A 14,347-nucleotide genomic window follows, 5' to 3' on the forward strand; every position below is an offset into this window, starting at 1 on the left:
CGTCGTCACGCAACGCGCTTTCTCCTCCACCAAGAAGTGAACTGGTTGAGCGACAAGACCGTACAATGGCTGCCAAAGAGACTACTGCTCAAGATCAGAAATCTTTAAATCCCAACTTGGGGTGCGAAATGGTTTGTGGCCTCCTTGGAGTCGTGTATCCCAGTAATCTGTCAATCAATATGTTTTGAACCCTCACTGAATATGATCCTCTATCTCTCTGTGGAAATTACTCGGGAATGAACTCTAAAACCATCAATTTATCCTTAAAATGTTTGAGAAAAGGAAATATTAGATTAATTTGAGTAAATTAAAGTTAATTCATCAAGTTAATTCCACACTTCTAGCAAAAGATATTTCAAACCAATATGTTCAAACTTTAAACTTTTTTTTTTAATTTTTCACCAAAATGAATTGGACAAAATCAAAATCGAGGACAGAATTTCCACTCCAGAGCACCTACCGTTGCTCGAAAAAGGAAATTGTAATCTTGGCATCGATTACAGCAGACGATATCAACCCTTTATGTCTTATGACAATTGTCAGTAGATCACAGGCTGCATATAAGATGAGGCTTGAGCAACCTCAAGCAATATTTTCTTTCTATCAAAGCTCTTGACCAAAACTTCGGAAATACGCTAATGAAAGTTTTGACATCAAACAGTTCTTATTGTCTCTAGCTACGCTCTTTATCCTTAAGGGGTGCACCCCTCTATTGGATGATGTCACAACGGAAAATCACGCACACCCGCGATTTACAGGCGCATATGAGCCATGGGGTAAAAATGAGATATATACAGTGGTTGGAACGGGCCAACAACGCTCTCAAGCTCTTCATGGTGGTAAAATTAACAAGATTCGTCTTCCTATTCGTTCAGTTTTCAAACTTTACCCCAATGGAATTGTTGTCAACTGAAATGTTCTTCCAGTTAGTTCATTGAATGAATAGTAGCCTGCGTATTATTGTTGATCTTGGGTGGTGACGGTTGGATAAAACATTCTCAATTCAGAAAAGTAAAAATCCCTGCAGGTGCTTTACAATAAGGAAAATTTCAGAAATTTCTCCGATGTTAGCTCACCTGTGAGAATCATTTCTAAGCTTGTATTTCATCCGTTTCATCCACCTGCCCAGCCCACCAACAACAAGATACAGCTTAATAAAACTATTATAAGAGATGATTAGTTTTTATCAACCGAATTGAAAATGAAAATCGGCCTCGGCCTTCAAGTGTTTTCTTGAAATGGAAAGCTTATTAACTCGTTAAATGTTGCAATGAAATTTCCATCGTCTGTCACTGTTACTGAAGACAATAAGGTGCCGGGTTTTTAAATCGATATGTTATCCGTATTTTCCACTGAAATGTGAACAATACTAAGCAGTTAATGTGTTTTGACTTTACATTGAATGGGATCCAAAATCGCTTATGTGCTGCAACTTTAAAAAAGTAGTGTGAATTTTAAAACCGTGAAATTATCATCTTCAGGTCTGGAACAAAAATTGGAAGAGATTGGCATTAAGAGAGGTTTTTGGTTGTCTTTTAACCCTTTAGGACCAAGTTTTTAGTTTTCCTTACTGTCAACCATGCGATTCTTATAATGCTAATTCAGAGAATTTAGCATTGGATCAATTAATCATCCCCTAATTGATATTTTTCTCTATTCTCACTAATCAGGTTGATATTGTATTGATATTGTAAGGAGAAATTCTGTCTTGGTCACTCATGGGAGTTAAAGGGTTAAATCTATACTAACTCATCTCTTGCATTTAAGCATCATTCAAAATATGTGCATTAAAATGTTTGTATCATTCGAAGCATTCTTCTATAGCAGATCTAATCAATGTTTAGTCAATAAAAGATAAACGAGAAAAACAGAAGAGTCTCTTCACCGTAGAAGTAGTAAACACTTTATGATATTTTTACATAAATCGTCTCGCCACTTGAGTTTTCCTAGGTCAATCTTCATGATCCAAGATTCTTTATTTTTTCTGGCGTGAATCGCGCTTGTACGTACCCCCTCTGCATGACCTACTGGAAGATATACTGATGACGGTTTTCTCGAAAAGTCCAGGCGGACAGCTTTCTTGGCGGCGAGCGATTTTCGGGAATTTCATTGGCCAGTCTGCAACAGTTCTTTATCCCCTGATGGGTTTTCATTAAAGCATTTTAACGACGCCACTCACATTTCATCAATGGTCTTTTGCGGTTAAGGTTTCAAGCTGTTCAGAAACAACTTAGACAGCGTGTTTAGTCTCGTGCGTGAAGTAAAGCACCAGAAAACTTCGAATAGTATGTGGATTGCACGGAATGATCATGTCTTCTTTTGATGAGTGAATGGAAGACTGCTTCTGGAGCCGATTTGTTGTGCAATTAAAAAAGGTGAGAATAACTTAATAACTTAATGTCTCCCGTAATAAAACAAACTCTGCCAACCTCGCCAAGCTGGTGGTTGGAAGTTTTACAACTGCGTTTGTGTGGCGAAAATGGCAAACTGACCAGACTTGTGTACTGCCTTTACTTTCTGTATCGGTGCTACTTTGACAAACGGTTCTCTTGATAGCAGTTCCAGCTTTTAAAACATTGCTTTGTTCCTTCGCAAAACAAGCTCGCGGAGTGAGAAGAAAAAAATTACAGTTTACCGGTATGTTTTAAGAGAAAGTGACTGAAGAAGTCGATATTACACGAGTCCTAAAAAAAGATACTCAATCAGATCAACGCCTGGGAGGCAAGTTTTGTTCCAGCAACGCTTAACTCTCGTCAATCATCAATATCTTGCAACGTCTGTTTGCAGATTGTAAAAGTCTCTATTGGCGTTCATTCTTACTAAGTCGTAGAAATAACAATTGAAAATGACCTTACAATTTAAACCCTCCATCTCTTCAGTTTGACGGCCGATCATGTTCGTGAACCCGGCACAAACAACTTTTTAAACATGTTACTTTGGACGGCGTATGTCCTTCCGTTCAGCGTTTGTCACCATTTCTAACCAAGCCGGTAATAACTTCCTCGACATATGTTTCCTTTAGAATGGAAAAATAGCGTTATGCAAATTCTACTTAAAATGCCATGTATGGCATTGTCTTCATCTGAACAGATGTTATTTCAACCTCCAACAGCGCTCCTCTTTGTTAAACGCGTACCGGTGAGAGTGAGATAAGAAACTTTAGTTTAGCGACATCATGAGACCGCTGGTGGTATTAATAAAACAATTAAGGTCCACCTACATAAGATTGTTAACTAGGGAATATTTTGCGTCTGAGAGGATTTTATCTTCCCATTTGGAGATTTCAGCTGCTGAAAAAGCTGTGGACGCCAAGAATATCTACACGCATTATGGTAAACATTTGGGTTTCGGTTGAATAAAGAAATCAAGATCTTTTTTTCGAGGGAATATTTTGGGTATGATCGTAATTCCATTCATTGGAGGACTACTCCATTGAGTACGTCACTCACATATTGAATGAGAGGGCTTAATGAGCCTAGCTCCTTAGAATTTGCACTTTGGAAAAAGCAGCCACTTTAGAAGCTTTGTTGAAATCAAGGAAATTACAAGTAACGATAAGAAAATTGTCAAAAGAGAGACTTAATTCCCTTTTGTTTTGCCTTCCGTACGTTTGTGATAGTGACAAAAATCCTATCGATAATTTTCAATTTTGCAACAGTGCTGTTTTGAGAACGAATTGACTTACTTACAAGAAGAGGAAATCGTGTTTTGATCTGTATGTCTTTCAAGTTTGTCTCTTTGATAGTTTTTTTTTTCTTGATTGCCCGTCTTTTAGACTGAAACTCAAGACTTTTTTGACGTTCATCGTTAATCTGAGAGGATGCAGAATTTTAAGGACTTCTTTGGCAAAAAGTTAATATTATCAGTGAATACGCGAAACAATATTCTGTTCTTAGGAGACAAAACGATCGAACTAAATTTATTGGACTTTCCACTTGCCGATTCTGCGCGCAAGACGAAAATCTCCCGCGAGCCGTTTTACTTTGCGCAACGACAACACAAACAAAACATAGCATGCTACGCATGCAAGAGTTATTTTTCGGATGGGTGGTTTGGAATGAAACGCTTAGTAAGTGATGTGTGCATTTTGTAAGAGAAAAAGAGCATTTGTCCGTAGCACATTTGAATTCGATATCGTTCAATGAGGAGCAAAACAAATCTATCTTGAAATAAACTCAGACCTACTTATTTTATGGTCTATTGCCACTGGTGTCCGAATAATTGAGACCAAACAACGGCCTGCTCGGAGGCTAAGCTTACATTATGGTTACTGTTGTTCCTTCGTCAGATCAAAATCAAATTATTCAGTTAAAGCTAGTTGCCTCAGAAATGTTCTTTCACGTAATTTGTTGTGGAAACGAACCGAAATCTATTTTTAGCTCTAATAGCCTCTAACCGAAGATGTTTCACCGGTCTCTTGCACGTAGGCATAACAACGTGGGCTCCTAATTTGGTTATTGCCTATCTGAACTTTGCTCCGTACTTCCAGAATATGTGATAAAACGGTCTAAGCACGTGAAAATGCGTGGAGTATTGACTAACAGTAACATTTACTTCCACGTGAATTTTTTTTCCGTGCGGTAGGATTATGTCGTAAAATTTAACTTGTATACTGGAATATGGCACTCATCTGAGAAAGTCTAGTCAATGGTGCCAAGTCAACGCTTTAATGCATTGGGAAATAACGTTTAAACACAATATGTAATTCGTGGAGAACTTCGAAAAGGAAAGAAACGGATATTTAATATGGCAATCAATGCAGAAAGTAAATCTAACTTGCTGGTCTTTACAACCTTCGCCAAAAGAGCAACCACAAGACAAAAACAAGATTATCAATGAAACAAGAGAAGATTGTGTGTTAAATAGGCCAATATCTGGTAGATAAAGAAAATCACGTGTGTTCCATGGGCCACAAAATTGCATTTATCTTTGATTTTCTTCTACAACTCTCTAGTTTAAGCGAAAACAGCAATGTAAATTAGTGAAAATGATGTTACCAAAGAGAGTTCAGTTTGTTTATTTCAGTAATGATATTTAAATTAAGTAAAGTATTTATTTACAGCATCTTCGTATATCATCTTGCTTAAAAAATTGAAAGGACAGTCAAACCCCTCTTGTGCAAAGACTATTTGTTGCAAGGGCTCAGTTTGAATGATCTACCCTGACACAACCGAGGTCCATTAGGAAGCGAGTATTTACTGCTATGCATTTCCCACTAAATCCACGTTATACTTCGGCGCCAGATCCGTCGATCGTGCCGGATATTTACTGAAATCCGGAACTCGAGTAACTTAAATAAAGGTGGGGTAATTCACCTAGTTTTCTTCTTAAGAATCTAGTTTTCCTCTCGAATTTTTCTGTCTCTCTTTCTATTGGCGGCATTAGTGTGTATGGTTAATAGTATAGCGGTAAAATTCACTTCCTTTCCTTCCTCAGAACCTAGTTTCCTCTCGAAGTTTTACTGTTTTCTTTCTGTTCGAGTAAGTAGTGTAAAAGGTTTATAGTACAAAAACTACAAAATTTATCTTACTCTTTCTTGTCTAGCACACGCGAAACTGAAAAAAAACCTAAAACTGAAAAAGGGAAATCAAAATACTGGCTGAGTTGAAAAATCAAAAGGGGGCAGTGGAGCCTGGCAGCACATTGACAAACTGAATTGACAAGATATGTGATAAGGCACAAAATGTTTTCAACCTTCCCCTATTAATGCCGAAAAATGCAAAAAGAAATATAATGCCGACCGAGAACAAAAGATGCACTCCTCACTTCGAACTTCTAGAGGACCTAGGGTAGAGACGAGCCAAAAATTTTCAATCACTTTCGGCGATCTACAATACCTTTCAAAAGCCAAGAATTCTCCACAAAAACCTATATGCTAACTTTTCAACAGCGAAAGTGGTTTAATTCAAAGCTTGCGAAACGTGCGCGTGTTAGCCATTTTCAGGACATTTTCTGTCTGGACGTCTGAAATGCATGGTCGATTTAAATGTAGCGTGCGTCACGCACGAAAGTCCCGGATGATGTTCGCCTCATTCTGCGCGATGCACAACCACTGATCCGCGGACCATTTTATCTCTCCCCATCTCCTCTGGCGTTAATCTCTTTCCTGCTTGGTTACTCCCAATTAATCATCAAAACCTTAAAAAATCAGCCTGATCTACATGGAACATGTAGGAATTTGATTCAATCTAATACTAGAATACAGTCGAGAATACTTGTGCTTCATACTTGTAAATGTAACCAGAACAATACGTTTTTAATGTTAATATATACCATCGTAATCCTGCCGGCCTTATATGAGTGTTTTCAGTATTCTTCATTAGTAAGAGAAGGTTAGAAATGCGCTAATGATAACTTCTTCTATAATGTAAAGTGGAATACCGCAAAAAAGTGTGATATTATTATGAAAGCACTCACTACATCCGACTTTGCTTAATGAGACCACCGTATGTTACCCTTAAACCAATCAAGTGTTTAGCATTACTAACCATGGTATTGTTTAAGTAATTGCTCCTGGGCATATGAAAGCTGGTTTCCATAGGAAGAGAAATCAATGGTCTGTGTAATCTGGGAATCAAAATTTCTCCTTCGGAGTATACCTGTGCGTCCCAACTGCGGAAAACTTCGTATTGAAATTCTGTTAGGGCCGATATATATCGCGGATTCTTTGAGTTATTTTTATTTGAAGTATCGGGTACTAGCTCGAAGTACTACCTCCATATTTCTGTCGTCGGAACAGAAACGGAACGGAACAAACTATTGTAACTCGTTGTCATAAGACGAACTACTCAACAGACTTTCACTTCCAGGTGAGAGATTACGATTGAAGCGAGGAGGGTCTATTGTTTTGCTCGAAAAAGTTAAAAGCTGTACCTTCTATTTTTGCTGCAAATTGGACCGCCTAAAAAATAATCTTTCTCGGCTTGAAAGGCGGTCCTCAGACTCTTGTATGCAAATTCAACTTACTCTAAGCGTAATTGTTCTGAGTTGTAAAGTGTATTTTTCAACAGACGTGTAAAAAGCCGTCTTATACAGCAACAAGACTGCGGTTGACATAAGCTTCAGCCTACGAAAGATTGTATTTTGCGACGGCTGGTTCTGACTTTTTACGGCCATGTTCAGTTTCTTACCTTGTAAACGAGCTAGTTTTCTGAGGTAAGTATATCCGTGCGCGAGATACTCAGTCGGGCTTGAGATCGATTACAAATGTTTACACCTCTCCTTAGTGACAGCAAACATTTCACCGTATCATCAATAATTCTTGCGAGCCAATGACACAGGCAACGACGGAAAGAGGTTGGAGGATCTATGAAAAGAATTGCAAAGTCTCATTTGTTTTTCAATGGGTCTTTACTGCAACGTAAGCGACCGAGTTTGATACGCTAAACTCGGACACCAGCGTCGCGCCATTCTACTGGCGAATTTAAAACTTTATTTTTCTAATGCCCTCAACTTCCCGAGAGCCTTTTCTGATTGTTTTTCCGTTCAGCGCCAAAGCCTTTAAGAGAGTTTAGATGATTGCAGGTTATTCAGTGAGGCGTTTCACGGTCCGACTCGTATCTAGCAGAGGGAACAATCTTTAAAATCAACACAGTCTCAACTAGTTTCACTTGTTATAGAGCTGATCGCAGGACAAAACAGGTAGAAAGAAGTTATCAAAAATGTTATCCATGTCCTCTCCGTCCAAATGTAACTGTTATTTATTCAATTATGTAAGCGTTTCGCTTGGTGACTCCTCGTGAACAAGCGCTTTAAACCTTCACGGTAAACTGGAAAAATTCCAACATATCAAAGACTTTCTTTCAGCGCGGAAACTCGAAAATATTTCTCAGTTTTTGCATGATGCAATTAAATTGTCAAATCCTGAAGTATCCGAATTTGGTCTCGTTGTGTACATTAACTGCCACAGAAGAAAGAAGATGCATCGGAGTTCAGAACAGGCAGTTTAATTCTCGATCGATTCACTTTTGATCGCAGCACAAATCATCAATCTTGCAGATGTACAGAGAAAAAACGTTTGTGTTTATCGAGCTATCAAAGTTTATTGTAATTCAACATCACAATTTAAAATCAGCTTTTGCACAAAGCTGTGTCCCGCCTGTTCGGAACACATTTTCATTTGCACCACTTTGAGGCGGATCTTTTACATAATTCGTCGCAAATTTATGACTTCGTATTCTTCAATAAACTTTTTTGTCCCTCCGATAATATTTTGATTAGTCACACGGCAAAACTCATATTTCGGTAGTCAATTGCTGAGCGCAAAAGGTATATATGTCATGTTTTGTACTAAACAGCACGATATGGCCTATTTCACAGACGATCTACCACAGTTTGCGCACGTAATGGCCCAACTTTTTCCAGGGGCGGAATATTTTTAAATGGAATCAGCAATCATGAATCGTTGTAAATTAAAGAAACATCTAGCTCGTAAATGAGCGGTATCTTGAAAGTTGAATTGCTGTTGTGTAGTCGGGTGTACATATAGCAGCACAAAAAAAAATCGAAAATTACCGCAACCGTAATTGAAGATAAGTAAACAGACGAACGTTTGGTTGTTATTCCCCGCAAAATAATGATTTCAGAAAAGCAATTATGCCAAAAAGACTCATATATGTTAGTTTAACATGTCCTGTGCAGGTGTGTCTACACTGTGTTATGCGTCGCCGAGATCCGCTTGCGTTTCGAGTGGAAAGTTCTCAAAGATACACTTCGTGTATCATAACAATGACAGACTGGCATTACGAAAATTCATTAATCAGGCATTTCAAAACCCCATTTTCAGAATACACTTTAGGAAAATCAAAACCTAATTCGTTACCTTAAGTACTTCTCAGAAGATAAATCATTATTGTGGGCGTTACCAGCCTCTAATTACAAATGTTCGAGATCAAAGCCTCTACGGTTAGATAAATATCAAAACTCGGACTAGTAGCTCTTATTGCCGCCTTTATTGGCGACACAGTTAATTTCACGAGACTATTATACGCCTATCATTTAGCACTAACTGTTTTGTATGAGCAGCCGTGGAATAAACACATGACGAAATTGGTGAAGCCCAGACAATCTACACGAATATATAAATGCATGGAGACGTGCTTGCTGAACAACGCATTACTCGTGTCAGCGATAAGAAGGAGAGTTCCCTGGGATGATTTCATGAATCGCGACGCCGAGCAATAAATTGCTGCCAGTACGGAACCAAGGAAACTATCAGGAAACGGTATTATGATTGTTATTATTAACGACTCGGAACGAGTGGCCGCGTCCGAAACGTTACTCGATAAGGCTGCATTTCATCTATATTACTACCGTAAACAATCAAGGTTCAAGATTCGTCAAAATTAAGTTTATAATCTGAGATCAGTGTTACGTGGCATGGCGACACTTTCAGAGAGGTTAATGACCACGACAGACCTCGGCCCCACGATATTATATACTGTGATTTTTTCCAACTCCTCAAACGAACCCCCGCTATGTGCGTCAGATTTACGACTCACGGGAATCAGGGGGTGCATTTCCCTCGCATGTCCACTATCTTCTCACAAGCCCCATAGGCACACCCTGAAACAGGTCCATCTTCAAAGCAAAAGGGGCATTTGTTTGTTTCCTGGAAATGACAAAATTTACTTTGCTATCACAACGTGATTCCACAATATTTTCACTGACGCGAGGGACAAGAAGAGGGGAAAAAAGAGAACCGCGAAACATATCACCGCGCCTTTCTGTATGCTTACTCTCTACAAATATTAGAAGATTTGATCGGCCAGAGCAATCTTTAGCCAAATATACTAAAATACCTTTCGCCCGTTTTTACTACATTGGGGCCTCCGCAGCCTTGAGTGTCATGGTTCTTTTTGTTTCGTTTTCCCGTGTAAAGGGACAATCCATTAAGATTCGGTTGATAAAAAACATGGATGTTGTTGGTCCAGCGGGGAAAATATAAACACTTCTCGAGTATATGAGCGGGGGATAAAAATTCTCCTTATCCAGTGATCACTACGTGAAAGGTTTTTTCAGATTGCGCTTTCATTGCCGTCCCAGCTTTACTATTTTTCCCTTATTAATCAAAAGAGATACCAATTAAATAAAAGTCTCGCCTTCCGGCTGGGAATGCTAGCGAAAAGAGCTTGATCCAAAGATTTTTCCCTATTCGTTTCTTGGTATGATACACACTCCTTTTGTGTTCTCGCCTATTACACCGGTAGGTGAGATTCCAAGATAAAACATCATCTGACGCATGAGAGATAATTTATTCTTGGAAAGTCGTTTGACTAAATAACACAGCACTGTGAGCACAACAGTAAAAAAAAAGTGCTATTGGTTTCGTATCACGAAGTTAAGGTGGGTCGATTTTTGGCACCGGGCACGACTGTGCAACGGCAATCTACATATACTCTAACCGAGCCTAAATGTGTGTGTGGCGAAGGACTACCACAAACATTTCGGGTGTGTGCGGAAAACTTACATTAACTTTAGGCTTAATTACAAAGCTGTAACCAACACAAACCTGACCAAGCACAAACCGATTCATCTCATTAAAGTATTTTTCATTTTTTTTGTTTTAATTTTACAGCTGAATCTTAAAAAAAATCCAAGTGTCCTACATACAACGCTTTCTCCTTCTACCAATTGTTCCCTGTTAAGCTTAATATAGTAAGGTTTCAGGGTGGTTGATAAATTTGGCACCTGTAAGCAGAACAGATGTGTAATCCTTCCAAGGACGGCCGCTTGAGTTACGTTTTAAATCCTGTCTTTGTTTTAATTAGTATGCCGTATTCTAGATGACGAGAGGACGACAAAAAAAAAAAAACATGTTTATTAATTTTCATTCTGAAAAGTTCTCTTTTTTCATCGTTTTTCTAAAGTAACCTCTGTTAAAAATTCTTCCAATTTTCCTGATCACAATTTAGACCACATCTAATTTTCAAGTATGTGATATCCAGTGTCAAAACGAAAAGAAAGTGTTTGTTGAAAACTACTACACTCCGTGATAAACCCGAGAGAGTTGCGGCCGATATGTTAATCACCTGTCCCTAATACCTAGTATTTGAGTGGAATGAAACCACCTCATTCATGCAAAAACAATGGTTTCTCATCTTGTTGCACTAATCGACGCTGTCCTACCAGCAAAAGGAGGTTTAAAAGTTTCTCGGACATCAGCACAGAGAGGGCGAGTGTCACTACCAACTAGGACTTATAAAGCCTAAGACTGTTAGGACAGCGGGTGCACTCCGGGCGAAATTATCTCTCTCTCGATTTCAAAACTTGAAGGAAGGGCTAAGTCTCAAAGGTAAGACTTGGTTTGACTAGTTAGTTTCACTTAAATCATAACAAAGGAAAGAAATTGATAATTAAAGCTTACTACCAAAGACACCTTTTTTCAGCGCGTAGTTCATATCTGTAAACTCTCACGACGATTGGACGAATTCGGTTGCGATTCCGTTCTACAAAAATCAACAGAAAACAAAAAGCCGTAAAGTTACAAAAAAAAAAAAAAAAAGAGTCCTCGACTTCACCTTTGAACTTAAATGTCACGCACATCGTTCGAGCGACAAAATTGTCGCGAATATTTCTTTATAACTGCGGAGAAGTTTGAATTTTGTAAATACGATTAACCTCTTCGACGAAAGCCGTGATACATTAGCATACGTCACCGTTCGCTCAGTTTTAATTAGGATTGCACTGTATTGTACAGGGTTACCACAACAGACATTAAGGTGTTAATTACTCGCACAAAATAATACAATTCGTACAGTTTCTTCCAAGCGGGTTTTTTCTGAAATGGTTTACAACAATATGATTTATGAAAAACAATTCTGCAACCGAGCACCAGGCTAGGAAACGAAGACAGCATTCGTAAAAAAATAATAACCTTGGAAAAAAAAGCGCCGGGAGAAAATAGATGGAGTAATCTGTTTTTATTTTTGGAAATTTTCTTCAGTTGTTCTACTCTATGGTCGGAATCAGCATTTTCAGATTAGCTCACACGCAGTTCTTTATCAATTGGATCCGATTTTACCTACGTGAAGTACACGATATCAAACTGTTCGAAGGAGTGAGTCTTCTGCTTTGAAAAACAGGTCGGTTTGGTATCTAATGGCTAAACTAACATCCATGATTCTCTTCACAGGAATGAGGAGACTCAATTCTTCATTCACTTTGAACTATTCAACGACACGGTCGAATTTATCCGATTGGATCCCAAATGAGCAGAACATCTCATCAGGGATCATTATTCAGTCTGTGTTCCTAGCCCTGGTGATAATTGTCGGTGTGGTCGCTAACTCCCTGGTTTGTCTTGTGATTTACAAGCGAAGAAATCTTCACACGGTCCTCTACAGTTTCCTGGTGAGCCTCTCCGTGTCTGATCTTCTTCACTCCGCTCTCAAGATGCCTACAACCATGCTATCCACTCTACACATCCGCTGGTATCCTCATCCGTCATTCTGCTACATCACCACTCCCTTTGGCGTCCTTTTTGGTGCCGCCACGGTCTTCAACTTGTGCGCAGTTGCTCTAAACCAGTACTTTATCATCCTAAAACCACTTCTCTACCCCATGGTCATGACAGCCAGGCATGCGCGTTACGTCATCGCCGGCCTTTGGGCGGGAAGCATAGTGATCTCTCTTCCGCCGATATTCTGGCGCTCAGCTGACACCATTTGCAAAAGCGGAGCAGTCTCCAACGACAACTATCTTTCTGAAGTGCTTTATTTATCGGCCTTGTGGACATTTGTGGTCATTATTCCAACCGTCGTCATGGGTATAAGCTACACCAAGATTTTTTTAGAGGCGCGTCGCCAAATTTTCAAAATGAGAGAAGGTACTCAACTAAACGGCGAGTTACGAGCGTCCCACACGCGCAGAAAGGAATTTCGCGCTGCAGCGCTGCTTGCTTTAGTCGGTGGCATTTTCATATTGTGCTGGCTACCGTTTTTCGTTGTTCAAACTTTACACAAATTCTCCGCTGCAAACATTGCACCATTTTATTTTCGTCTATTCCTTTGCGTCATGTACTCAAAGTCGGCAATCAATCCGTTGTTGTACACTGCTCTGAACAAAGAACTAAGGAAAGCGTTAATTCAGTATTTGGGTCTTCAAAAGAAAATCTCTCATGACAGTAAAGCTCGGGTACTGAATACTCGAATGACCAATCTCAAAAATGGGTTAAATCAACACGAAAGCCTTTTGTAAATAGGTGGCGATGTCAACAGCACAATAATTTTAATCTTACAATAAGCATATTTAGTATTTGTTTCAAGGCAGCGTTCTCTGGGAAGAAAACACGTAAAATTTGGTGAACTTGAAAGAAGAAATGTTAAAGCCTTTAACTCCCAAGATCTGGTTCTCAATTCGCCTCTCTAGCTGCTACGGAATTGCTTATAGAATAGTTACAAGAATTTGGTGTTAGATCAAGTTAAAAACTTCTGCTTGACAAGTTTGAGTATTCTCACTACCTGTTTTCTGGATAATGTATGGATGTTATAGGAAGAAGTTACATGTTCATAACTTCCGCGAATTAAAGGGTTAAACACCCCGCGAGTAAAAAGTTGATAGATAGGCCTTGTACCTAGCTGCGCGAGTCGAAGTAACATCGAAAATACATCGACACTGAGGAAGCGATAGAAACTAGCGTAGATTCATGTCGCACTCGTTCAGTACACTGGATGAATCAGTTAGGTCGAAAGCCTAGGACAAAAGTCGCTAGAAATTTCAACTTGTGCACCTGGAGACAGAATGTGCAGCGAGTCCGAAAGTGACGCTACGCTCGAGGATACTCGTGCCCATGTGATACACGCGAGGATACACGTGCCCAATTCCGCGTGCACTTACCACAACCACGAATACGAAGGGGATAGTGAAAAAAAAGAGTTAGAATTTCTCTTTGAACAGAATGAAAAAAAAAATATATATTTTTGAAGTTCCTTGTCTGGTACCTCTTGGCAAGAAAGTTCTGCATACTGCAAATTTAGTAATTCTTATGCTGATCTTCTGCTTCAGTTCCAGAAAGCTGAAAGAAACCCTCAGTATTCAAATATAGAGCTTGCTTCCTGTTTTGAGATTTTTACACAAACACTTTCTACCGCAGTTTCCTTCTCTTTTAAGATATACAAAAGCGTTCCATTATTACGAATTGTTTGGAAACCAACAAATTATTTCCCTATTTTTCATCAAATAATGATGGCCTGAAACTGTCTTCAACGTTGACACACGATTCATTACATGACTTCTAAAGAGAAAAGTTTATGATTAGTTTGTCGATCAAATGTATCTTTATAATGGCAAAAAATAAACAATCTGTCAATAATTTGTTTTTCTTGGAGGGCAGGGTATTTCAAAATGA

At 39.0% G+C, this 14,347-nt stretch overlaps 1 protein-coding gene across 2 annotated transcripts; it reads left to right on the top strand.

Moving 5' to 3' along the window:
- The first annotated feature begins 2,239 nt into the window (after positions 1–2,239).
- On the top strand, positions 2,240–13,901 carry LOC131793574 (alpha-1A adrenergic receptor-like). Of its 2 annotated transcripts, none has more exons than XM_059110989.2 (2): positions 2,240–2,375; positions 12,134–13,901. In XM_059110989.2, exon 2 carries the CDS (start codon positions 12,136–12,138, stop codon positions 13,195–13,197), a length of 1,062 nt encoding a protein of 353 aa, XP_058966972.2. In that variant the 5' UTR covers positions 2,240–2,375; positions 12,134–12,135; the 3' UTR covers positions 13,198–13,901. The 2 variants fall into 2 exon arrangements, with proteins under 2 accessions (XP_058966972.2, XP_058966971.2); XM_059110988.2 differs by lacking the exon at positions 2,240–2,375 and adding an exon at positions 7,106–7,155.
- The last annotated feature ends 446 nt before the right edge of the window (positions 13,902–14,347 follow it).

Source organism: Pocillopora verrucosa, chromosome 9 (genome assembly GCF_036669915.1).
Source record: "Pocillopora verrucosa isolate sample1 chromosome 9, ASM3666991v2, whole genome shotgun sequence".
NCBI lineage: Eukaryota > Metazoa > Cnidaria > Anthozoa > Scleractinia > Pocilloporidae > Pocillopora > Pocillopora verrucosa.

What these genes read in the sequence shown, in the direction of transcription:
- LOC131793574 (XM_059110989.2), top strand. Translation starts at nt 12,136, where the DNA reads ATGAGGAGACTCAATTCTTCATTCACTTTGAACTATTCAACGACACGG.